This window comes from Zonotrichia albicollis, chromosome 1, assembly GCF_047830755.1.
Source record: "Zonotrichia albicollis isolate bZonAlb1 chromosome 1, bZonAlb1.hap1, whole genome shotgun sequence".
Lineage (NCBI taxonomy): Eukaryota > Metazoa > Chordata > Aves > Passeriformes > Passerellidae > Zonotrichia > Zonotrichia albicollis.
Genome location: NC_133819.1, coordinates 120,196,240 through 120,220,354, shown reverse-complemented (window position 1 = coordinate 120,220,354; position 24,115 = coordinate 120,196,240). Strand labels below are relative to the sequence as shown.

At 39.5% G+C, this 24,115-nt stretch overlaps 1 protein-coding gene and 1 non-coding gene across 5 annotated transcripts; both read left to right on the top strand.

The window, feature by feature from the left end:
* Nucleotides 1-242: 242 nt before the first annotated feature.
* Nucleotides 243-332, top strand: TRNAY-GUA (transfer RNA tyrosine (anticodon GUA)). Its single transcript is given in 2 exon segments — nucleotides 243-279; nucleotides 297-332. It is a non-coding gene; the product is annotated as a tRNA-Tyr (tRNA).
* Nucleotides 333-859: 527 nt separating this feature from the next.
* Nucleotides 860-23,799, top strand: MYBL1 (MYB proto-oncogene like 1). Of its 4 annotated transcripts, none has more exons than XM_005479348.4 (16): nucleotides 860-1,142; nucleotides 5,304-5,406; nucleotides 5,532-5,603; nucleotides 8,325-8,417; nucleotides 9,584-9,804; nucleotides 11,553-11,736; nucleotides 11,959-12,033; nucleotides 13,507-13,611; nucleotides 14,855-15,088; nucleotides 15,395-15,760; nucleotides 16,228-16,370; nucleotides 16,595-16,709; nucleotides 18,301-18,417; nucleotides 18,504-18,608; nucleotides 20,538-20,717; nucleotides 22,550-23,799. In XM_005479348.4, the coding sequence occupies exons 1-16, from the start codon at nucleotides 1,123-1,125 to the stop codon at nucleotides 22,676-22,678; spliced, it is 2,262 nt and encodes a 753-aa protein (XP_005479405.1). In that variant the 5' UTR covers nucleotides 860-1,122; the 3' UTR covers nucleotides 22,679-23,799. The 4 variants fall into 4 exon arrangements, with proteins under 4 accessions (XP_005479405.1, XP_014120165.1, XP_074407940.1 ...); XM_014264690.3 differs by having other exon boundaries at nucleotides 978-1,142; nucleotides 13,510-13,611; XM_074551839.1 differs by lacking the exon at nucleotides 13,507-13,611 and having other exon boundaries at nucleotides 978-1,142.
* Nucleotides 23,800-24,115: the final 316 nt, after the last annotated feature.

Sequence of the window (24,115 nt, the reverse complement as noted above, 5' to 3'; positions counted from 1 at the left end):
CCGCGCCCCCTGCGCCGAGCGACCCGCGGGCAGCAAGGCCCGGGCTGCGGGAGCCGCCGCTGGGCGTTTGGGCCGCTCGCAGTTCTATGTGTCCATCCCGGAGTTCCGTGTGTCCGTCGCGGGCGCGTCTCCGCGCTCCAGCTGCTCCCGGGAAAGGAATTCCAGCTCTGGTTGCGGCACGCATCACCAGCGGCACCCGGAAGAAAGGCTTAATGCCAAAAAGCGGGAGCCACCGCCAGCTCCCTTCGATAGCTCAGCTGGTAGAGCGGAGGACTGTAGAGGCGCGGCCCGCGGGAATCCTTAGGTCGCTGGTTCGATTCCGGCTCGAAGGAGACGCTCGGTTTTGCCGCGCGGGGGCGGCCCCGCCGTTACCTTCTCACTCTTTTGCCGTCGGGAGCCGCCGCCGTTGCCGCGGGCGCGGGGGAGGCTCGCGGGCGCTCGCGGCGGGGCGTTGCGACGGGGCCGCCCCGCTCCCCCCGCCCCGGCCCCGTCGCATCGCCCGCCCGCCGGCGCGAGGCCCCGCCCCCTCCCGCCCGGCGCGCGGAGCCGCGTGCGGTCGGCGGCGGCCAATGGGGCGTCAGTCCGCCTGCGCAGATTCAAACGGCGGCTCGCGGGGGGGAGGCTGCGCGCGAGATTCGGGCGGCACGGCCGAGCGCGCCGCGAGCGCCGGCGGCTGAGCCCGAGCGGCGGTGGCGGCGGCCGGTGCTGGGCGGCGGCCGAGCGGGCACAGGGCAGGGCAGCGGAGCAGAGCGGCTCGGAGACGGAGGGAAGGAGGGCGGCGGGCGCCGCCGGACCCCGCGGCAGCTCTGACAGCATCGGAGAGCGAGGCGCAGTAGGGGCGAGACAGGGGCCGCTGCGCGCCCCGTCCTTGCGGGCAGCGGCCAGGCCGAGCCATGCCTGACGCGCCGGGGCCGGGCCGGGGCTGAGGGCGGCCGCCGGGGCGCTGCGGGCACCGCGGGCAGCAGCGGGCCCTGGGAGGATCCCTGCCCGGCTAGAGGCATTCTGAGCCGCCGGTGCCCCGCTACGTCCCTGCCCGGCTGTGAGAGAGGGAGCCCGGGCGGCTCGGGGGCTCCGTGCTGCGCCCCGCTGCCGTGGCGGCCCCCCCTATGGTGCGCGCCGAGGATGGCGGAGAGACGGCGCAGGTGAGTGCGGGACCGGGGCGCTCTGCGCTTTCTGCCCCCCTTCCCCTCCCGGGCAGTGCTGCCTTCCACGCCGCCGTCCCGAGCCCAGGTGCTCCCCCCGCGCTCCGGGATCTCGGCCAGGTGCTCCCCCCGCGCCCCGGGATCGCAGCCAGGTGCCGCCCCGCCCCTCAGCGCTGCTCTCGGCCTCCTTCACCGCCCCGGCCTCGGCTGTCACTGCCCACCTCCCTCCCCCCTCCGGCACCCGCGCAGGTATCTCCTCTCGGACTTCTGGGCACCACCTCTGGTGTACAAATCCCGCCTTTGCCCTGGCAGCTGCTCTCACTTCTGTGCTTTCGCTCAGGTCGGCTTTGTTGTAGCTTACCTGGGCAGCTGCGCTTGTCGTCAGTAACAGCTGTGTTGTCTCCGCTGTAGCTTTCCGTGCTGGTATTTTCCTTTTGCTGGAGTAACACTTTTTCCTTTTCACCTCCCAAGTGGCTTTGGCGCAGCCTTGATATAAGGTTTGGGTTGTGGATTCTTTCCGTGTGTTCAATGGACCTACTTTTTCTCAGCTGATATATTATTTGACTGAAGATATCACAATCTAGCCTGAAATATTCCTAAGAGATCACGTTTTGCACAAGAGCTCTAGCAGCTGCCCTAGATGGCTTTCATACATCTTTTGTTATATTGACATGAGAATGGGTGTGTCTTTGTTTTGTATTCAGAAGGTGGGTCTTGGAGAACTGTTTTGTCACTATGGTTATTCCTGTCTTAAATCAGTTTCTGGAAAGTTAGAAAGAAGTGTAGGAGAAGGATTAGGATTGGGAAAGGAAAGGATACTTGGTGAGTTATCTATGGTATCTGGGGTTTGTTGTGAATGTGTACTTTTCATAGAATTGGGGGTGGTTTCAAAGTTAAGGATATTAAAACTGCTTTTGTGTTTTCTTCTGACATGGGAAAAATTATGAGAGAATATTTTTCTGCAAAGCTGCAATTAAAACAAGAAAACAACGCTTTGGTGTTTTAGTTGTGTAAGCCACAAAGGGCTTTGCTTGCAGAGGCTGACTGCTGAAGCTATCTGTTCTTGGCTTGGAGACAGCATGTTTCTTGGCACTCCTAATAAGCATTTTGTAGTTTAAGGGACTTTCACCTGTGGTATTACACACAGTGGTTTCATTTTTGTCAAGCTTTAGATTGTATTATCTCTCCCATGGCTGTGGAGTGCTTTGATTTCATGATTGAAAGTAGAGCGGGTTGTGGATAGCAGAGGAAGGTTTGGTTAGAGATCGGTAGCCCGAGGCGGATGTTGTGTCAGTGCCTGGTGATGGTATCTCCACAACTCAATCATTGAAGCTAGAAGTTTGTGTGAAAGTGACTTCAAGACTTTTAATCTAGGTGTGAAGTAATGACAAAGTGTAATTGTTTTGCACCAAATGGTATTAAGTTTAATCTCACATTCATTTAATGTTAAACTTCTCTTGGTTGTTACAGTTGCAAGCTTGATTTATTTTCTTTTAATGGTCCTCAACTCAGAATTGCAAGGACAGCTAGCGCAGATCTCACAAAATATGTACTTTATTGTCCCAGATGTCTTATTTGATGAAACTTGGCGGATGCCTTCCACTTTGGTGCAGTATTTTAGCAGTTTCATAACTGCAAAAGAATTGTCAAAGGAGCTATAACAGCCCCATGTGTTTAAAAATCTTGTCTTTTTTATTGAAAACTTCAAGTGGTAGTCCCACTCATTAATCAGGATTTGATTTATAGTCTATCACAGCACTGGTGTAAGCAAGACTCAGGACTAGGTGCTTGTTCAGGTGGGATGGAGGTGCCAGAGGGGTTGGTGCCTGCCTGGCTGGCAGAGGCACTGGTGTGGCCGTGGGACTCCCGGTGCAGGGCTCTGAGCCGCAGCTGCCCCAGGCGGGGCCACCTGCTCTGGCACCGGGAATGGAGCCCTGCTCTGCTTCTGGGTCCTTGTGCACATGGAGCCCTGCTCTGCTTTTGGGATCCCTGTGCACATGGAGCCCTGCTCTGCTTCTGGGTCCTTGTGCACATGGAGCCCTGCTCTGCTTTTGGGATCCCTGTGCACATGGAGCCCTGCTCTGCTTCTGGGTCCCTGTGCACATGGAGCCCTGCTCTGCTCTTGGGTCCTTGTGCACATGGAGCCCTGCTCTGTGCTTGGATCCCCGTGCACAGGGAGCCCTGCTCTGCTTTTGGGATCCCCGTGCACATGGAGCCCTGCTCTGCTTTTGGGATCCCCGTGCACATGGAGCCCTGCTCTGCTTTTGGATCCCTGTGCACATGGAGCCCTGCTCTGCTTTTGGGATCCCCGTGCACATGGAGCCCTGCTCTGCTTTTGGATCCCTGTGCACATGGAGCCCTGCTCTGCTTTTGGGATCCCCGTGCACATGGAGCCCTGCTCTGCTTTTGGGTCCCTGTGCACATGGAGCCCTGCTCTGCTTTTGGGATCCCCGTGCACATGGAGCCCTGCTCTGCTCTCGAGTCCCTGTGACTTCTCTCCTTACTGGAGACTGCTCACGAACCAGTTTGCTCTGCAGTGGGCGAGGAGGTCGTGTTGTCAAAGGGCTCTACAAGAAGGCCTGATTTTAGTTATAAGTGAACTGTATGGCCTACTTGGTATGAAATGGTATTATGAGAAGTGTACTTTGGTATTACAATCCTAAGATAGATCCCCTGAAGTTTGTCAAATACCTGTGGACAAAAGAAAAAAGAGGAATTGGTAGGGAGGCAGAAAAAGCTGTTACTTCTGAGTTTAAATTCTGTTTTTGTAAGTCTTAACCCATGATGCAAACCTCTTAAAGCATTTGCAGCTCATTTTTTTTCTGAAAGTATGATGAAGAACTTGCTGTTGACCTTCCCACAAGTTTGCTGCCTTGTCTTTCAGCAACTCAGCAAAGTTTTAATTTGCTTATGTTTTACTGCTGCATCATGAAGCTAAGTAGGGCAAATGCTGATGTGGTGTAGGATGTAGAAGCAAGTCTGTAGGAGTTTGGCACTTAATGTCCTGTGGCAATGCTTTTGAATAAAGTATGTCCTCGGCGGCTGACAGGAACAGACTAAATGGGAAATAACAAATAATGTGTAAGTGGTTAATCAGCGTGCTGTGCTGATAATTGCATGTTCTAGAAAATAATGGAGAGATCATCCATTTAATGCTGTTCTTGGGACATCAGCACAGGTTAATTTCATTACTGGAGAAGAGTTTTTTTTTTATACTTTTGATTAAAAATTTGAAGGATGAGAAGAAATAATTTTTGTTGTGAACCTGAATTTATGATATTTTTATCATGCTTTGTACCAATAATAAAATGGAGAAGAAAATTGCCCTGTGAAACTGCTTTTAATTTAAGTGATGTATTTGGATGGGAGTCCCTTCTTTGTGCCTTTGGTATAATTAATGCAGGGGCACAGCAGCTCTTGTTGTTAGAGCTGGGTTTCCACATGTGTTTGAATTTATGCGAACATGAGTCACTGACAGAAGTTTCAGCGATGATTCCATGAAGCTCTTCCCCGTGCCGCCTGTTTGGAAGGCTTTGTTTATGCAGGTTGTGGAGTTCCGCGTTTCTCCAGTAGATGGAGCGGGATCTACGCGGAGTCGCAGCGGTACCTGGCTGTTCTGCGCTGGGGGCTCAGCGCTGAGGCCCAAATTATTTATTCTGGAACATCTCTGTCTTCAAAGATTTGTGTCTAATTCCTCTAATACCGAGGCGACGCTTTTGGTCAAGTCAGGAGCCCACGTAAAATCTCGAGTTGAGATTTACTTACTTAACATTCTTGTTGTGTTTGTTGTTTCACTTACGGAGGTGGACCATGAATGTGTTTTGCAGCCTAACACCACTCTGTAAGCTCATTCATGTAAAATAAAGATGAAAAAATGTATTAGGAATGCGTGAGTCTTAAAAAGTAGTTTTTACTTCAAATTTAAATCTTGTCTTGGAAGGAGTTATCTGTCCAGTGTGTGGCCATGAAATTAAAATTAATTTGGTAATTTTGACCGGGTGAACTGCTAGAGGCAGACCTTGTGATTGTGCAAATCCCATGTGTCATTTTAGAACAATATGTACAGATTGGAAAAAACCTGCAAGTAATTAGAAAAAAAGGTTTTTCAGAGATGTTTTAAACTCTCTTTTGATCTTCTTCACTATCTGTTGTATTTTGCAGTGAAGAAGACGATGACTTTCAATATATGGATCATGACTATGAAGTACCACAGCAAAAAGGTTTGAAGAAGATATGTAGCAAGGTGAAATGGACCCGTGAAGAGGTAATACTTCTTTTTTGTTTTACTCTGATCCCTACCTGATCTTCTTAGCTCATGTAATATGTTTTTATTTAGTATTGTATTGGGGTAGCATGTAAAATTTATTGGCTGAGGTTATGTCTTAACAGGATGAAAGGCTAAAGAAGCTGGTGGAACAAAATGGTACAGATGATTGGGCTTTCATTGCTAGTCATCTACAAGTAAGTTGAATCTCTGTTTCAGTTGTCTTAATATTTATTTACTTTGGTCATATGTCTAGCTTGGAAATGAAGTGAAATAGACTCAGAAGCACATAATAAAAACAATTTTAGAGGATTCTTCTAAAACAGACTTGATCTAGCTCAGACCTTGAAGAATCTTATGGGGTCAGTCTTCAGTGATAGTCTGAAATGATCAAAAATGCCTTGTGTTCACACTTGCTATTTGTTTTCATTATGGAATTCATTCCTGTATCTTACTGGTTCCATCACTTGTGGTGGCTCTATCCACAGTTCACAGATTGCTTCTGAGGCAGTTAGGAGAGTGGGTTGCATCTGAAAGATTGCTTGAAAGGAGCAGGATTAATTTTTTAACTGCCACAGGCAAGGGGGCATGTGTGCTTTACTTATGTATTTGTGTGTGTTTGTTGGGGTTTTTTGTTTGTTTGGGTTTGATTTTTTTCTTGCAGTGATGACTGCTTCCCTGAGGTAATGGTAGAAAGTACCTACAACTAGAATTGATGGTGTTTGTTTCTCGTCTGAACAAATGCTATTAAATGCTTGCTATAGAATATAAGGCTGAAATTACTTCCTAGAAGTGATATTGGATATTGAAATATTAGAAATCAAAATAATTGGACCTCCTTCTGCCTTTGGGGTTCTTACAGTATTATGTGGGATGGTGTGGTTGTACGAACTTCCACTGTAAGGTAAAAAAGGACTTGAATTCTAAATGATGAACAAACTATAACTTTGCATTGTTCTCATGTTTTTGTGCAACTGTGATGCCTCTACTTTTTTTCCAAGTGGCAAAATATAGATATCAGGTAATGAGCTTAAAGTTTGTAATTTTAAGTTGTGTAAGAACAAATCCATATTCCTTACATGTACCTTATTCCCTTATAAAAATCAGTGACGTGAGTGGATGGCAGAGGAGAATCAAAAAGCTTTTATATTAAATTGTTTGAAAATACATTTGGCGATACTGATATGCAGGTGTAGTGTGGAGTTGCATTTAACAGATCTAACAGTTTAGTAAAAAATTCTCCATCTGAAAAAAACGTTTCTGGAGACAAACCTGTTGTTCAGCTGGGCCCAAGTGAGGTTGAAAAAAAACGTTCTCCAGTTATCATAGGAAATGTGCATAATCAGGTGCCTGCTGCAGAATCATGGATGTTGGAAGGAATTTCTGCAGGTCATCTGGCTCACAGCCCCTGCTCAAGCAAGGTCAGGCTGCCCAGGTCAGGGTTTGGGTTTGATTATCTCCACGGATGGAGCCTGCACAGCCTTTTTAGGTGACCTAAATAATAGAGGCTGCCAGCTAAATAATAGAGGCTGGCATACTTCACACTTGTTACTGATGGTCTTCTGCTAGGAGAGCCAAGGGTATCTTGAATTGTAAAGGCCCTCAAACTGCTGTGCTTTTAAACCCTCATTTCTTTGCTAGACTAGCACAGATAAACCTTCCCTCCATTCTGCCAGAAAAAACTGAAGATGGCTTCAAGGTCACTCTTAGAGTGAGAGTGTAGCTTGTAATCACTTGATTTTTTTTTTTTTTTTTTTGTGGCTAAGGCAAACTGAAACGATTATATTGTTTCATTCTGTCATTTGCTTTGCTCTTCTCTCCAAATCATATTATGATTTCAGAAATGTCTAGAAGATAAAAGCACTAAAAGGCCACAATTTAAAATGGTTTTGTCCAAATGGTGACAGCTATTCTATATTGAGTCTGTCTTTTACAGCTTCTCTTCAACAGGAAATGATGATGTTTTGTAAAAAACTGTGGCGTGCTTTTAATCATACAGTTACTACTTGTGATTAGCTTGAAGGTACTGTGAACAGTGTAATGTCAAGTGTCAGTGTTCTGGGTGGTTTTTCTGGTCTTGCAGACTGCTACTTCTTTAACTTCATCTTAGCATGGTAACACCTTTATTTGGTAGACAAGACCAGGAAAACCTTGCAATTGGTACTTGCTATCCAACAGCTTGCTGTGAAGCAAGTAAATAATTGTGTCCCAGTGTTAAAAAAGTATGCTGTCCTGCAGGCTCTTACCTGTGTATTTGTGAGCATTTGACCAGCCTTTTCATATAGACAGCTTTTAGGAGGCTAAGTGAAGGTTACTTCTCTTTCATAACTGGGAACAATATTTCAAAAGATCCTTAGTGAAGCTACAGAAAAGCACCATCTGTCCTGACCAGCAAAAACAATCTTCTTTAATTAGTATATGTTAACTAAATTTGATCTAAATCTGTTTTCCCTAACACTGTAGTAAAGAGCTGAGAATACATTCTTTTGGGATTTAGCAAAAAGTGTGTTCTTTTATTTGGAACAAAAAGTATTTCCTTAAAAAATTTCTCCCCTTATTTAAATTATAGATAATGTCAAAAATAGATCAACCACAAAGTTCAGAGAAAGTGGGGAGTAATGAGGACAAATATAAATTTTTCTTTAAAAATGAGTAAGTTCTGAATTTGATTATCAAGTTAGTACATTGAAATAATTAAATTAGAGCTTCATGCAAGGTTGGTTTTTTTTCCAGAGAAGAGATTTTTATAAGCAAATGGAATAAGAAATAATAAGGGAGAGTTTAACGATTATACTTAGAACAAATTTCTAAATAAGTCTTTTAATTTGAAATAAGCTAATAATTCATGCTAGAATGTATTTACAGCTTTATGTATTTGAGAGTATAACAGCTACACTGCTCTTCTAAAACTGTTTCAGAATCGTTCAGATTTTCAGTGCCAGCATCGGTGGCAGAAGGTACTAAACCCAGAATTGATTAAAGGTCCCTGGACTAAAGAAGAAGATCAGAGGGTAACAAAAACTAGTTGATACTCTGCTCTTTACTAAAATTGACATATGAGTGCTAAGAATGTGTACTTTTTTTAAGTTCCATTTTTATGTAGTTGATGTCTGATGCATCTTGTGATATGGATACTTTTATTACATTATGATGTGTGAGAAGAAAAAAATTCTCTCTTAAGTAGATGGAAAGTTTGGTCTGCTCAAGCATTTAATTTCCCATTAGTGAGATTGCTGGCTGAATTACTCTAGTTTATGAGGTAGAGGGGGAATCTCTTTGTAGCACTAAAGGTCAAAGGTCTCATTTACATCTTTTGTTCCTCAAAACCACCAGACCTGAAGGGTTTGGGAACTAAGGGAAATTATTTCATAACCTACTGTTACAACCCTGAGATCAACTCATTTGGTTAGGGCATAGTGCTAGTAATGCCAAAGTTGTGAGAGTGATTCCTGTATAGGCCATTGGACTCGATGATCCTTCTGGTTTCTTTTCAGCTCAGAATATTCTGTGAAACCATTTCTTTGTGTAAAGAAGCTATCAGTGGTTTAGGCTCCTTTTTCACCTTCCTGTTGGTAATCCATACTGCAGCCTTTTGCCTGCACAGCCTGGACTGCCTGGTAGGGAGATGCAAATACAGATTTCTTATGGTATTTCAAACTGGTTTCTTGTTCCTACTGTCTAAAACTGTTCTAAGATATTGTAAATTACTGTTTGCCAATTTATGAATATGGTCTTCCTAATATATTTTTTTTACAGTTTTCATTAGTCTTTTAAGAAAAAGCTTCTACTCTGTAAAAACTCCCAACCTCCTTTCTAGATGTAAAGGTGTGGGTCTTTTCTCATATGGATATGATGAAAATAATCAAACACTTTGTTTACCTGTTTCTTTTTTGTCCTTTCCTAATGTCAGCTTATGCAGTGGGTGAAAAAGGGAACTTCCAAATGAATGTTTTCATCAGTATACACTTATATTCTAAATAAGCGAGAATTTGAAGTTAGTAATTTCTGTTTTCTTGAAAAATCACTTTTAAAACCCCAAGTCACTGTGTGCCTCCTTAAGCCTAATATCAGTTGCCTATTAGAGTGCTATTCTAAAATGTGTGTTTTTCAGTGTTCTCAGCCTTTGATTAGGTAAATTAGGTTTTGAAATTATAATGTGCTTTCATCTGTATTGCAGGTTATTGAATTAGTTCAGAAGTATGGTCCAAAGCGCTGGTCTCTAATTGCAAAACACCTGAAAGGAAGAATAGGCAAGCAATGCAGAGAAAGATGGCATAACCATCTCAATCCTGAGGTAAAAAAGTCTTCATGGACAGAAGAAGAGGACAGAATAATCTATGAAGCTCACAAGCGTTTGGGAAACCGATGGGCTGAAATAGCAAAACTGCTTCCTGGAAGGTGCTTTTCAACTCTGTTTGTGTTAAATGTTGGAATATGAAAAGTGCTCATCTCAGTACCCTTTCAAATCTCGTTAGTTAGAGAGCATCTGCTGAGATTACTTCAGAATATAGTTATCTTGATAGATGCTAAAAATCTTTCACATTTGACCTGTGTTCTTAAAAGGATGTAAAACCCATAAAAAGAGCTCGAACCATTTGAAGGTGTCTTCAGATTTCTCCTGATCGCTTAAAAACCCTCTATAATAGAGCTGAACTGAATTAACTGCAAGCAGTGGTAGAAAAGTGGTTTGATACCAAACTTGATCTCAAAGTGCCTTTATTAATATGCGTTTGTTGGTGACTTTCCTGGTTTAAGATCTGTTGGGTTTTTTGGTTGTTTTTTTTTGGTTTTTTTTTTTTTTGGTTTTTTTTTTTTTTTGGTTTTTTTTTTTTTGTGTAGCACTTGTTGAACTGGACACTTGTAAAAGAAAATCTTAGTAACTCTCAAAAGTCCAGACCTAGGGGTCATGCTTTGCAAAGTTAGTTGGTTATCATGAAGTCTCTATGTTAAGAATTAATTGTATGCATTGTTTGCCTTATATTTCTTTCAGGTTTCACTGCCAATTTCTATGGTTGTGGAAAACAACATTTTAGTGTGTGAACAGTTTAATGAAATAATTCTTTTACCTTGTACCGTTAACTGAAATTCAGCGTTAACCTGTCCCTTTCTGAATTCAGTTTGTGTTCAAGAGGTGACTGTCTAGCTGTGCCTGAATATCAGCATTTGTTACCTTGGTGTAATGAGGGCTGCATGCTTAAAAATTTTGTGTTTTGATGAAGTGCACAGTCCACAGCTCACAATAAATGCTTTGGAGGAATGAGAAGAGACATCTAAAGAGAATTTTGGAGAGGGAAGATGAATTTGACAGAAGAATTCCTATTTGCTAGCTTGTTTGTTGTCGATAAATTGGACACTCTTAGCTAAAGACTGCTAAGGATCATAGATCTAGGAGATCTGAAGAGTCCAACACTACTGGGATGAAAAAGGCAAATACTTTCTGGAGTGCCCTTAAATGAGAACGGGGCTTTAACCAATTTTTGTTTCTGTGTATCCCTACCTAAGGCTAGGAATAATAAAACTAGTGTTTTAGGCAGTAATGCAGTTATAGTCTACTCTTGCCTTAATGTTTGTTTAGTGTTTGGAGTGGCTTCAGCCTGCCTGTCAAAATGCCACGCCTGTTTTATCCTATCCATGATCAAGGACGTGAACAGGTAGTAGGACATTCTTCCACAAAGCTGTCCATAAAATGCAGAGTGGGGGTTGCAGGCTGTCAATTTTAGAAGAGATGTCTTCTGGTAGCAAACACCAGCCAAAGTGCCTTTATTATGTTTTGGGACAGGGAGGTGATTTTCTTAGCTACATGCACTGCAAATTTATAGCAGAGAGGTAAATAATAGTGTTCATTAAATTATTCCACGTATCTAAGAAAAAAGGTTCCTCATCATGATTACAGTCAGAACCAAAGCTTTCTCCTTTTCTGCTTTTAATTTCTGGCACACTTCAAGTTTAGTAGAAGGAAGTTCTAAAATGAGTGGCTTTCTAGTCATTATGCCAAAACCCTGCTGATAACAGAACTTTCGGTCTAAGCTGCTGGAACTTTTTGAATTTGTGGCTTCAGATTAACCTACTGTACAAACCCTGTCAATTGTGTCATACATTAAATTTTGAGATATGGAAACCAGTACTGTTTTATGCTTTCATTTTAGGACTGATAATTCGATTAAAAATCACTGGAATTCAACAATGCGAAGAAAGGTGGAACAGGAAGGATATTTGCAAAGTGTTATAAAGTCTGAAAGCGCTAGTTCTGCTGAACTTCAGCCCCAGCCTTGTCTGACTATGGAACACTTGCACACTCAGAATCAATTTTATGTGCCTGTTCAGACACATGTAAGTTCAAAATTTAGAACAATAAGTATCTCCCAGTTTCAAATAATTGATTTGGTTTGAAACAAGAAACAGATATGAAAGATTGAAGATCTGTTGAGTATTTTTGTGATTTTATGGCAACTCAGGATTTGTAAACCTTAAATAAATAATGTATAATAAACTAGAGTTCATTTTATATCCTCATTTTCTTGAGGGTTTGTAAAATGTTTTATGTCTTTTTAGATTCCAGCATATCAGTATGCCTCACCAGAAGGCAGCTGTCTAGAACATGCTCCATCTTCTTCCAACATAGTTCAGGTAAATTGTTAACAGCCTTCAAAAATTAAGGAGTATTTACTGCATAGTATTATTCAGCAAATTGAAAAGATGTGTATCTTCAAAATGACTGTTAGTCTTTATCAATCACCTACATTTATATAGGGTCCTCTGTAAGTAATCTTGCTTGTGTAGTTGGTAGTTTTATGCAGGGAAAATGAAGCTTTCTTTCTATATCCCAGATACATGATGTTTGTGCTTATTTCTGACAGAAATGTGGCTTAAAACATAATCTACTTGTTAAATCTTGGGGCTAAATTGTGACCTATATTAGCATTACCTAGCTTACGAGAGCTTTAAGACAAGACTTTACTATTTACATCTATGTAATAAATATAACCCTATCCTGAAAAACTCAACTTACTGTGACTTACACTTCTGCCTGTGCTTTTTTGTTCTCATTTTATTTCTTTCTCACTGATAAACATCTTTCAATAAGTTGCCCTTCTGCAGCATTCTAAATCCTGAAGAATTAAGCAATTTTAAAACAAGTAGAAATTAGATATATTATTTCCTTTTGCTTTTTTGGGCTCACTTGGAATATATCTGAAATTCCTCATGTGGTGCAGAATGAATAGATCTTGGTATCTAATATGATGCCTTGGAAGAATTCTTGTTTTTTTGGAATTAGTAAAAGAAGTAAAAAAAGACACAGGGAATAATACATGGATTTTTTTTTTTTGTGTTAGACAGAGGAATTCTGTAGAACTCTCTACCTAACCTGAAGTTTCCCTGTGCAGGTCATCTGTTTCATGTTGCATTTTCTTCCCTGATAACGGTATAGGAATACAAGTCACAGCAAAGCCTCAATTGGCTTTTGACAGTCTGGATTGCCCTACACAGAAAAGTATAAGATACTTTCTGCTCCTTGAAGTACTCTCTAAACTAGTGATAGCATATATCCTCACCTATATTTATAGCAATAATGGAAGGTGTTAAGGAGGTTAAGAGCAAACAAACCAATCAAAACCAATTAACTAATTTTCTTTTCTGATAGTAGTGTTGGGATTACTTGTATAAATACTGTGTCAGCAAATGCTGATTTGAAGCACTTTCTCACACACTTAGTGAGGATAAATAACACAGAATTGTAGAAGGAATGTGAAACCACAAACATATAAACAGTGTGCCAGCACTGGGTTCTATTAAAGATAGAATATAGTGACTTTAGTTCAGAAAGTGCTTTAGCAGACAGATAACTTACAGACTATATTAGAATCCAGTTAAAATACCACCTTACACACCACTTTAACATCAGATCCATCTCCTGATAATTGGAGTTGTTTCAGTTGTGGGTGACTTCTGTACTACAAAATTGGATACAACCTGAACAGTTTTGTTCCCTCTCTGTGTAGATTCCTGTTAAAAATACAGCTGTGTTATAATGCAGAATCTTTACTGTGAAGAAGTGGTGGAAGTAAAAAATAGTAATGGCTTCTTTCTTAAATTTTTCAGCAGCCATTTATTGATGATGATCCTGATAAAGAAAAGAAAATAAAGGAACTTGAATTGCTACTTATGTCAGCAGAGAATGAAATCAGAAGAAAACAAATGTCTTCTGTAAGGACTGTAAATTTCTCTAAATATTTGAATTTGCATTACTGAGGTTAATCCTCAGAAATTCAGTAACGGTTGTGTGGTTTAGTGTGGTGTTTTTTTCACCTGACCCTCTAAAATCAAACCTATGGCTGTTGCATTGGAAAACAAAAATCTATATATTAGAACTGAGACAACTTATTTTTAATGCAGTTCTCTAAACTGTGAAGACAGCAGCAATATGACCAACAATTTGGCAGTTCCTAAAACCCAGTATTTTAATCCTCTTCAGGAGGTGACATGTTTGATATCATTGCCATTCAGTTTTATGGATCGGCAATGTTGAGCCTCTGCCCAGTAGAGGTGAAAAATACATGGGTTTTGCCCCATTTGATTTTGAAATGTCCTGTAGATTGTATTTTCCTCAAACTTCAGTGTGAGTGCTTGCAATACTTAATACCCACATTTGGACATAACAAACACTAAATAAATATGCACTGTACACAATTTGTGTGTAAATTCAGTGGAATTTCCCTAATTCCGTAGAATTAGGGTGACTTGCAGATGGCAGTCACTGATTTCTTCAGAGGGCTGGGCATATCAGACACCCAACTAACCCAACCATCTTGATCACTAGTTTAGGTTACAGGTGAACTTCAGATTTTATGTGGCAGAGTTATTCCTGCCATTCTTTTGAAACAGTGCAGTCTGCTTATCTAATAGCATCTGGTTTGCTTCTAGATTTCCAGTGAAAATGAAAATTTGTTTCTTCAGTACTAAGCAGTCTACTGAAGTGGGATAACCTTTTAGAAGTTTACTCAGCTATTAATGCAAAATCTGCATTAAAAAAACCCAGATCAAACAAGTAGTATTTCACACTCTAGAAACATTTTCTGATCTTAAAATTAGAAGTTCAGTGTTCTGTACTGAAGATTACTTCATATACTGGTGTTCAGGTACACAGGAAACTTGCATCAGAGATGGCTTCCAATACAGCCCATAGTTTCCTAAGTTGTGAGTGTGTATAAGATATGAATGTGAGGTAAGATAAAAATCTTACACAATTTGAGAATGTTGAGCATGTTAATGTAAAGAGAAGGCTAATTTCTTTAATTGAAACAGATAATTAGTATTTAAAAATACCAAAATTAATAGTTATGCTTAATCTTTCCACACACTACTTTTTTTCCCACTCTGCACTCACATAATTGACTCTTTTCAGCCTCTAAGTTGAATAAGATTAATGTGTTTCTTCACAATTTTTTAGCAAGCTGGAAGCTTGTCTTGTTGGTCTGGAAATTTTATCATGGAGGATTGTATGCCGAATACACTAAGTAGCCTTGAGGAACAAACAAGTAATTTCTACAGCATGGATGAGACCCGCATCACACCTGTTCAGCAGAATTCACCACCTAAGTACTTGGGTGTAGAAGCAAATAGAATGTTAACACCTCTACAGACCATTCCAGAATTTGCAGAGGCTCTAGATCTTATGGAAATTGTAAGTTTGTATTCCTTGTTAAAAATAAGTTTTTAATTAGGAGTGTCAACTTACACAATACATGTAAAATACTCTTAAATTACAGTATTTCGTGTTTGTCTATAATTTCTGCCTTATCAAGTGCTTTATTGCCCGTTTTAAAAGAATTATGTCTTAAAATATCCAGTGTTTTATGACTGTATGAAAGACACAGGGAGAATAGTTCAGTATATGGCTTGTGGAGGTAGAGGGCTGATAGATTGGCCTGGACATTGTGAAGTAGTCTGGGGTAAGCTGCTTGTGTTTTGCCCCCCCCCCACCACACAGGATCCGGTGGCATGGAGCGATACGTGCTTTGAGCTCTCCGAGGCCGTGGTGTCCCCTGTCAAGCCGGCCCCAGTGAAACTGATGCGGCTCCAGCACAGCGACGGGGCTGCCGAGTGCCAGTACAACGTGGGCGTGATGCTCGATGGCAAAAACCACAGCAACATCAGCGGGGACGAGGAAACAGTTTTTTCATCAACCTCAAACTTAAGCAAGTTCAGCAATCCACCTGCTATCCTGAGAAAGAAGAAGAGATTGCGTGCTGGGCAGTCGCCGGTTCCTGAGCTGAACGACGGCTTGTGTAACGATGCCGTCAATGTGGCACTGAAGCGCACACCAGTGAAAACACTACCGTTCTCTCCATCACAGGTGAGGGTGTTTGTAAATGCTGTTAAATGTGAAGACTCTGCTGGGTGGTTATAAATTGTAATAGTTTCTTCCCTAGTAGTGCATTGTAGCCTAAATAAGCATGTCAAAAAACTTCTTAAAACATCTGCATAAGGGTAAATATATTAAAAATATACTGTTAACCTCTATTTGGAAGACTCATGGGGAGGGCGGTAGCAGCAGTGGCAACCTGTGTCTCAGCTCACACTTTCTCATGCAAATAAATGTTGCTAGAGACCTTTTGTTTCTGTGACCTAATTAAGGAGTGGGGATTTTAAGAAGAAAATCAAGGTTTCAGCAATAAGTGTAAGTTGAGAATAGACTACTGGGATTTGTCAGTAAAAGTCTTTCAGATACATGTATATAATTTGGAGGGTTTTGCTGTTCAGCACAATGGTGAAATTTTGTCTTGTAAGGTTGCTTTTTTTTTTTTTCCTTCTTGTGCTTAGTTTTTCAACACTTGTTCTGGAAATGAACAATTTAACTTTGAAAATCCTGCATTTACATCAACTCCAATCTGTGGGCAGAAAGTTCTTATTACGACTCCTTTACACAAGGAAATGACGCCACAAGATCAAAAGGAAAATGTGGGGTAGGTTTATTACATTCAACATCTGGTGGTGTTATTAGATTAAAGTTTAATACACATGGGGTAATGCTATGGTGATCTCAGTACTTTCAGATGCATGGTGGTGATATCTGTTTTGTACATGAAGGTATTTTAAAATGTTTCTTAGATTAATTTTATTACATTGCTAATGATAAAATATTAAAATGTTAAAATGCACGTATGGATGTTTCTCTATGCTTGAATAGTTTTAGAAGTCCCACAATGAGAAGATCTCTTTTGGGTTCAACACCAAGGACACCAACTCCTTTTAAGAATGCTTTGGCTGCTCAGGAAAAAAAGTATGGTCCCCTCAGACTTATGGTATGTGATTATACTTTGTCTTTGTTGAAGTCTAAATGCCTTATTGGTTTTGACGTATTGCAAGCCTCAGTGTGATCTTAAAAAGCATTTACTTATCCTAGACAACAGCTAGAATGTGAATCAAAACCGCTTTGGATGTGGTTGTTAGACTTGTATCCTTCAGTGTAGTATGAAGGCATGGTCTTCTTGAATTGTAATTTAGTACATATAATCATTTGATCCACAGTAATCTTAAATGCATCAGTTTCATGTTTGTGAGTTGTTTTAAATTTGCCTATCCTTGCTAAAACTGTATCTCTTACAAGGGGGCTGCATAAATGCCTGAAATTTAATACTTTAGGATTCTATTTTTTCAAAAGAAAAATTATAAATCAGAGAATGAATGGGTATGGGTTCTCCAGCTGGGTAGTCTGCTATGAGCAAACTGCTGTAGTTGAGTATGACTGACCTCATTATTTTAAACAACTTTCACATTTCACTTGAAAAACTGCATTATCTTTGAATCCTCTATGTAAGAGGTATGTAAGAGCTGAATTGTTCTTTGATTTTGGTGCTTCTACAGCACTAGGACTGAAACTAGGTGTTTACCACAGTATGGTAATCTTGAGTGATGTTTGCAGTTTTCTTCATCCTAAATCCCAAAATTTTAGTATAGCAGTTCATGATCCTCTGATTCAGCTGGCTGTCACACACTTTTTTTTGTTTGGTTGACTATGGATAATGTTACCTTTTTTTGTTAGTTTGTTCCAAATGAATTAAATTTTTGTTCTCTTCCTAGCCTAGCTAAGGTATGTTAATGCATAATAACTTTTGGAATTCAGGAGACATATGCTTTTCAAATTCTGAAAAGATTCCAGCCAATATATATTGACTGCTTCTTTTCTGCAAACACAGAAGGTAGCTCAGACTTTGCCACAGGGCTTGGCACCATCTGTGTTACCCTATAGATTCACAGTCCCTCACTATGCAAATGGAGTGGTTTGGCATTCCTGTTTCTGTCCACTATTAACCTCCTGTTCAAAATCAAATTTTGAGGGCTTAAGGGAATTCTTCTCCTGTTGGTACACAAAGGAGCCATCTGTATGGCTTCTGTGAAATTCTGTACTGTACTTAGGACTATCAATGTCTTATTCAAAGATTTGTGCTAAAATTGGTATAAATTCATTTCACAACAACAGTTACACATTTCCAGTACAGTGTTTTAGTATGTTTTTATGCATGTATATATACATATATGCGTTTTAGGTAGGTATTTAGTATATATAAATTACTTTTATCCCTTTTATCAGTGGATAACCATTTGCAAACAAATAGTTTGTCTTCTTCAATGCTGCCTTGCATTTTTTGAGGCATTGTGTGCATATATATGTTTTATCTGGCTAAAAATAATGTGGAGTAAAATGAACTTGAAATAATCTTCATAGCCTTGAAGTGTAGCCCTGTGATTTTTAACTACAGTAGCTTAGGTCCTTTCTTGCTATGTTTTGCAAGATCTCTTTTTTGGCCTACATTAGCTGAAAGTAGAATGTTGTAAGAACTGGCCACTAATAGACTTCCTGTATTTTCTTCTTCAATTTTAATTAATGTTTAGTCACAACCACTTGCCTTCTCGGAGGAAGACATTAGGGAAGTTTTGAAAGAGGAAACTGGAACAGATATATTTCCCAAGGAGGAAGATGACACTTTGTATAAAAACTGCAAGCAGGAGGTAATATGACAATAGTAATTTCAAATAGGTAATAACTGCTTTGAAGTAATATTTTACAAATTTTTTTTGCAAAATGTTTATTTCAGCACAACTTTTCTAAAAAAGTCAGAAAATCACTGGTCCTAGATCCACAGGATAAAGAAGAAGTTGGGGCCCAGCATTTGACAGAAGATAATAGTTTAGATGTACAGGTAAGAATTAAACTAAACAAATCTAACTGAAGAGCATCACTGGCAGCAATATTAATATGGAACTGTGTATCTTTTGTTCTGCCCACTAAAATAAATTTTTGGACTGAAGTTGCTAGATTAATGCATCTAGAAAGTGAAAAGTACCTTCAGTTTCAAATATTGTTTTAAGTACATAAGAAATAGGTGAGCACTGGGCTTGAATTCATGCATGAATTTTTCCTTTCAATCCTTCAGAGTAGGTAAAATAATGTGAATGTTTTACAGGTTTGTAGCAAAGCTATTTCCATGCTGGTTGCCTAAAAACTTTAGCATACACATCATGCTGAAGCTTTCTGTAATATACCTGGAAGATGACATTTGCTCCTGTGCTGTGCATGCTTGACAGTCTGGCAAATGTGTTCTGAAAATACCTAATTGCATATTAGGGAGCATGTTTTTCCTGCTTCACGTAGTAGGGGAATACTTGAACAAATATCAGGCATATAAAAGATGAAGTTTGTGTGCTTCCTCTGCCTAAAGGAATTTGAATACTTTTTCCTCTTGCCTACAACCAGGACATGAAGAAATCAGATATGAGGCTATTTTGATCCCTCTTTCCTTTAAAAAGAACCTTAATGTCTTTTCAGTTGAGTAATTGAATAGCTTACTCTTTAGTCTAGTGTGAAAACTCTGTTCTAATGAGTTCTTAATGCATGTATGTGTTTAATGCTTAAAGAGTAAATGTCTGTAATTCTTTCTTAGATGTAAGGCTATATACAGGATGCAGGAGCCAAATTCCTTAAAAAGCCAGTGTAAGGTGCTTAGGTCTTACTCCTTTCTAGCTGGTTTTCTAAATTCCCTTCTAAAGTGCCTCTTAGACTCTGTGCCAAGCCTTGGCATCTTCCTGCTGGGTATTGGGTGCTCTGCCACCTAGTGGGAATTGCCAGCTTCCCCAGGAACGCCTTTTGGGAGGAGCAGCAGTGCTGCAGCCATTCCAGCCATGACCAAAATGCCTGCTGTTCTCTTAGTGCTGTCTTGTTATGACACATTTTTGTGGATCACTGAGTCCAGGTTAAGATACACTGTGATGTTTTGGTCTGTTTAAGGCTGGGGACTGGGGAAAAGTTGGTTTTTCCTGCATTTTTATAAGGAGTGCTGGTGGAACAAGAACATTCACTCCTAGCAAGAGAGATAGTGGTAGTATCTTATTTAAAAATGAAAAATATGCCAATCTTTAGGTTGAAATTGTGTGTCCATGTGATGATAATTTAGGAATAAGGTCTGAGGAAGAATAAATACTTAAAGGTGGTTTAATGCAATTTAATGGGGTGTTTTTGTAAGCAAGCAAATACTTTGCCATTGTTACTGTGAACTAACTTTTGATCTTTAAAATTGACATATATCTGTCTTCCACTTTTGTATACTGAAGCTGAATTAATTTATGTTTCTTTCCATAAACATTACCAATATATAGAATTCTTCTGGAATGATCCATCCAGTGCTTATTTCAGTTCTTAAAGCAGTTCCTCCCCCTAAAATTGATGTGATACTACTTTTTTGACTCTAGTCTCCTTGTCCTGACTTCCACAAGGATTGTCCTAGATGTGAAAGTGAGGGGTTTTTTTCTTTTTAACTGTTCAGTGGTTGCCACCTTATCAAATCTTGTTCTTAACAAAATATATTAGAGTGGCATGGCTTTAGAGTAAAGAAACTGTCTACTCAGTGACACCTAAACCATGCTTGCAGGTGCTTGTTGTACTATGGATCCCAGTATGGACAGGCTAGTTCTTCATATACTTCATTACATTTTCTTTTCAGATTCTTTCCTAGGGTCTTTCTGATAGTATTTACTTTATTTACATTTTGGCTTCTCTGAAGACAGCATTTGAAGTCTTTTTGTATTAACTACTAATTATTATTCCTGTTCTCTACTCTCTTTTTTGTCAATAGTCAAAAAATGCATACACCACATCTTTATTAATGACACCATTGTTGGAAATACAGGACAACAGATGTAACCTGACATCAGAAAAACAGGATACAAATCCAGCAAACAAAGCAAATGCAGTAATTAAGAAGAAACTGAATACATGTGCTACAAAAAATGTCAAAATGGAGAAAACTCTTCAGGTCTGGATGCGAAGAATTCTGTTCATTCTGTTAGTGGGTTAACAAAGAAATTCTGTATTGCTTTATTTCTGTCTTGCACTAATATCTAGAATTGTTGAAAGCAGTGATCCAGTTTTAGTGTTTCTGTGATTCTTATTTCTTGTAAGTTGGTCATTTTTCTGCAAAGTGTTTATTCATAGCTAAGTTCTTCAAACACAACCCTGATGTTTCACACTTTGGTTCAGTGAAACAAATTGATGTTTCACTAAGATTTGTATGTGGGAGATAAAAAAACAGAGTAGGGGGAGACCAACAAAACAGGTTTGGGTGCCCAAGACTAAGAGTTAGAAAACTTGACCTGGTGCAAACCAAACTTCTTTAGGACTTTAGTTTCTCAAATTTGTCTGGTGCTTACTCTTCATAATAAGCCCAGTGGGATTCATTAAGCAGAGTTTATCCACAGATTCTGTTTGGTAACTATTCTAGTAACAGGCCTGTTCTTTTACATACTTATATTTTCCGTACTGGTAAAACCACTGAAGCTAGTTTTCCCTCTGTCCTGATCACCAGCTTTAAGAAGAGATTTCTTTGACCTGACTTTGTACCAATTCCAGTTTGTCCAATAGGGAACTAATGTATAAGGTATTTTTGTCTTCTCAGAATATCTACTCTGTACTAATAAAAAAATTTTGAAAACCCAGAAGACAGGACACCTGGAGCCTGATCTTCTATATTCTACTTAATTGCTTTAACAATTGTGTTTTTAAGTAGAGAGACAACAGTATTGCTTTCTGATCTTTTCTTATGAGGAAGAAGAACAAAGTTCATATAATTGTGATATTAAAAGTAAAAAAAAAAAAAAATTAAAAAATTCTTTTGCTGTGAATTGCAGCAAAGGTGAATACATCTATCTGACCCAGAAGTATGGTCTTCAGAATACTTAAAAGGGGAGCTTAGTAATAGTATACTCACAAATATTTTCATTGAACCATCTTTTTTCCTTTTTCCCTGGAGAAATTCCCTCTCAGTTTTGTGGCCTCTCTAACCCCAAGTCCCTTCCATGAATCAAGTTCTGCTAAATTTACAGAGAAGCTCAAACAGCTAATTTTCTTTGTGAATCAATATGTGGAACTGATCCTTTGGATCAGTTTCCAGCTCCATGTGGGAGGGAGAGGATCTTGCATTCTTCATCATGCTACAGTCAGCCAGTGTCAGATCCAATTTGGAGCTGAAATGAATCAGCTTGAGATTCAGTACCTTATGTGAAGATGTAGGCTTTGCTTCATGGAAAAAGCAGGACTAGTAGCTTAATTATTCTTCCATTCATCATTGTCATTCCCAATTCCTTTGCTGTTTCTAATATATTCCCCAAAAATCTGACCATTCTTCCACAGCCGTCACTTGGTTCAGTGAAGTTCTCACAATCTTCTTTTTCAGTTCCCAAATCATTTTACCTTCCTTGGTGTCTCCAGACAGCTGTCAATAATGTGTTTTTCTGCCTGTTGAACTTTGCACATTTAAAGAGGAAGATATTCAAAGAGAAGATAACTTAATTAGTTCCCTTTTATGTATTAATTGTTGAACTGGTTAGACTCTCTTGAAGAATGTTTTTCATTTTGTGTGTTTGAACTCAAAGCATAACCCAGATGCACTGCTGGGGAGCTGGATTTAAGGGGTGATGAGGGAGCTTTGTCACAATTTTAGGTACTGTACTGTAGAACTGGATCCTTCTCAGTAAAATATATTATTGCTAGGCTTGAATAATTTAGTACTACTCTGAAACATTGTATGAGAATTGCTTAAGTATTTTAGTTTGTTAAAAGAACCTTTTTAATGAACTTTATTTTATGCAGCCAAGTCGTGACTGGGAGGCAGTTGTTTATGGAAAAACAGAAGACCAGCTTATCATGACTGAACAAGCAAGAAGGTATCTGAGCACATACACAGCTACCAACAGCAATTCAAGGTCTCTGATACTGTGATGGTCACTGCAGCTGACAACCATCTCTTTCCATTGATACTGAAACAATGTTGAAGGCCATTCCCGTGCCATACTTGGGAATTGAGTCTTTGGGAGAGTCTGCCAAGGGAAACCTTAAAGCTACCTTAAAGCTTCCTTTCTTCTTCTGACTGACAAAGAACAGACACGAAGCTCTTGCATTCTTTACGAAGGGATACCGCAAACAGTTCTGCAATGAATTTTTTAGATATTAAAAGAGTAACCCCCTAAAATACAAAGAAGGGTAAAATACATTGCAGTACTGACAACATACAGTTTTTAGGTCTATTTTTCATATTTATTCTTTTGACTTGCATCGCTTTTTTATCTGTTAGAGCATTTTCAATATAGAGTAGGTTTATAGGTTGTTACTGGTTTCCAAACGAGCAACATACATGACTGAATGTGCTTTTGCTTATGTAGCATTTTCTAGTATATAAAGAAACACAATGGAAAGGAGTACAAAGGAAGGATAGAAAGTTGCACTACTAATTTTTTTTGGTATGCTGCAAAACAATGAAATTAACTACAGTGTTAAATATATTTATTTGCAAATGGTACTAGAAGTAGGCAGAGGGGGGTGAATTAAGTTAGGTGTAAAGCATCAGTATTTTCTTCATAAATCTCAAAATGAGATGATTGTTGAATGTATTGTACAGTATGTAGGAACAAGCAAAATTTTGTAAATTGGAAAGGAGTCTGTTTTTATAATTTATTTCCATTTCAAAGCTTAAATGTAGATATTTATATGTATGCAGGTTGTCTAGAGGCCAATGTTGTTTCCTGTTAAAACAGCTAAGATGGAAAAAGGACAAGTTTAAAATATATGAAATGGCAGAAGAATTACAGTGGTGAAGTGTAAAAATCTATACTGTATGTTACATCTACATAAAGATTGCACTATAGCCCTAAAATCATGTTGGTTGACAACATAATTGCAAGGTATTCCTATATTATACAGCAACTGTTCCTGTACCTTGTTTAAATATATTTAGAAAGAAATGGTGGGGTCTTATATGTGACCGAGGAGTACTTTGTCCTGCATAGGAACTAAAAACTAATGCATTTACAATATGTATATTTTATTCCTTTTTTTTTTTTTTTTTTAAGAAACTTGGCACCTTGGATCTCAAAACAATTTATCTGCACTTAACTTTGACCATTATATACTGACTAAATGTTTGAAGAGCAAAGAGAACATTCTTTTATTTATGAAAAGTCTTTGTCCTTATTTAAAGGTATACAGGTCACAACACTTGCTTTAGTTGCCTATTTTAGGTATTTGCACTTATTTTATGTCTTTATTTTTGGTTTTGAAGGAATGTTTTGGTTTGCTTTTGTTGTAGAGATTTTTATGTAGTTAATTTCGAGCAAGTTATAATGGAGTGCTCTCAACAGAATACTGACAGGTAAATAGAAT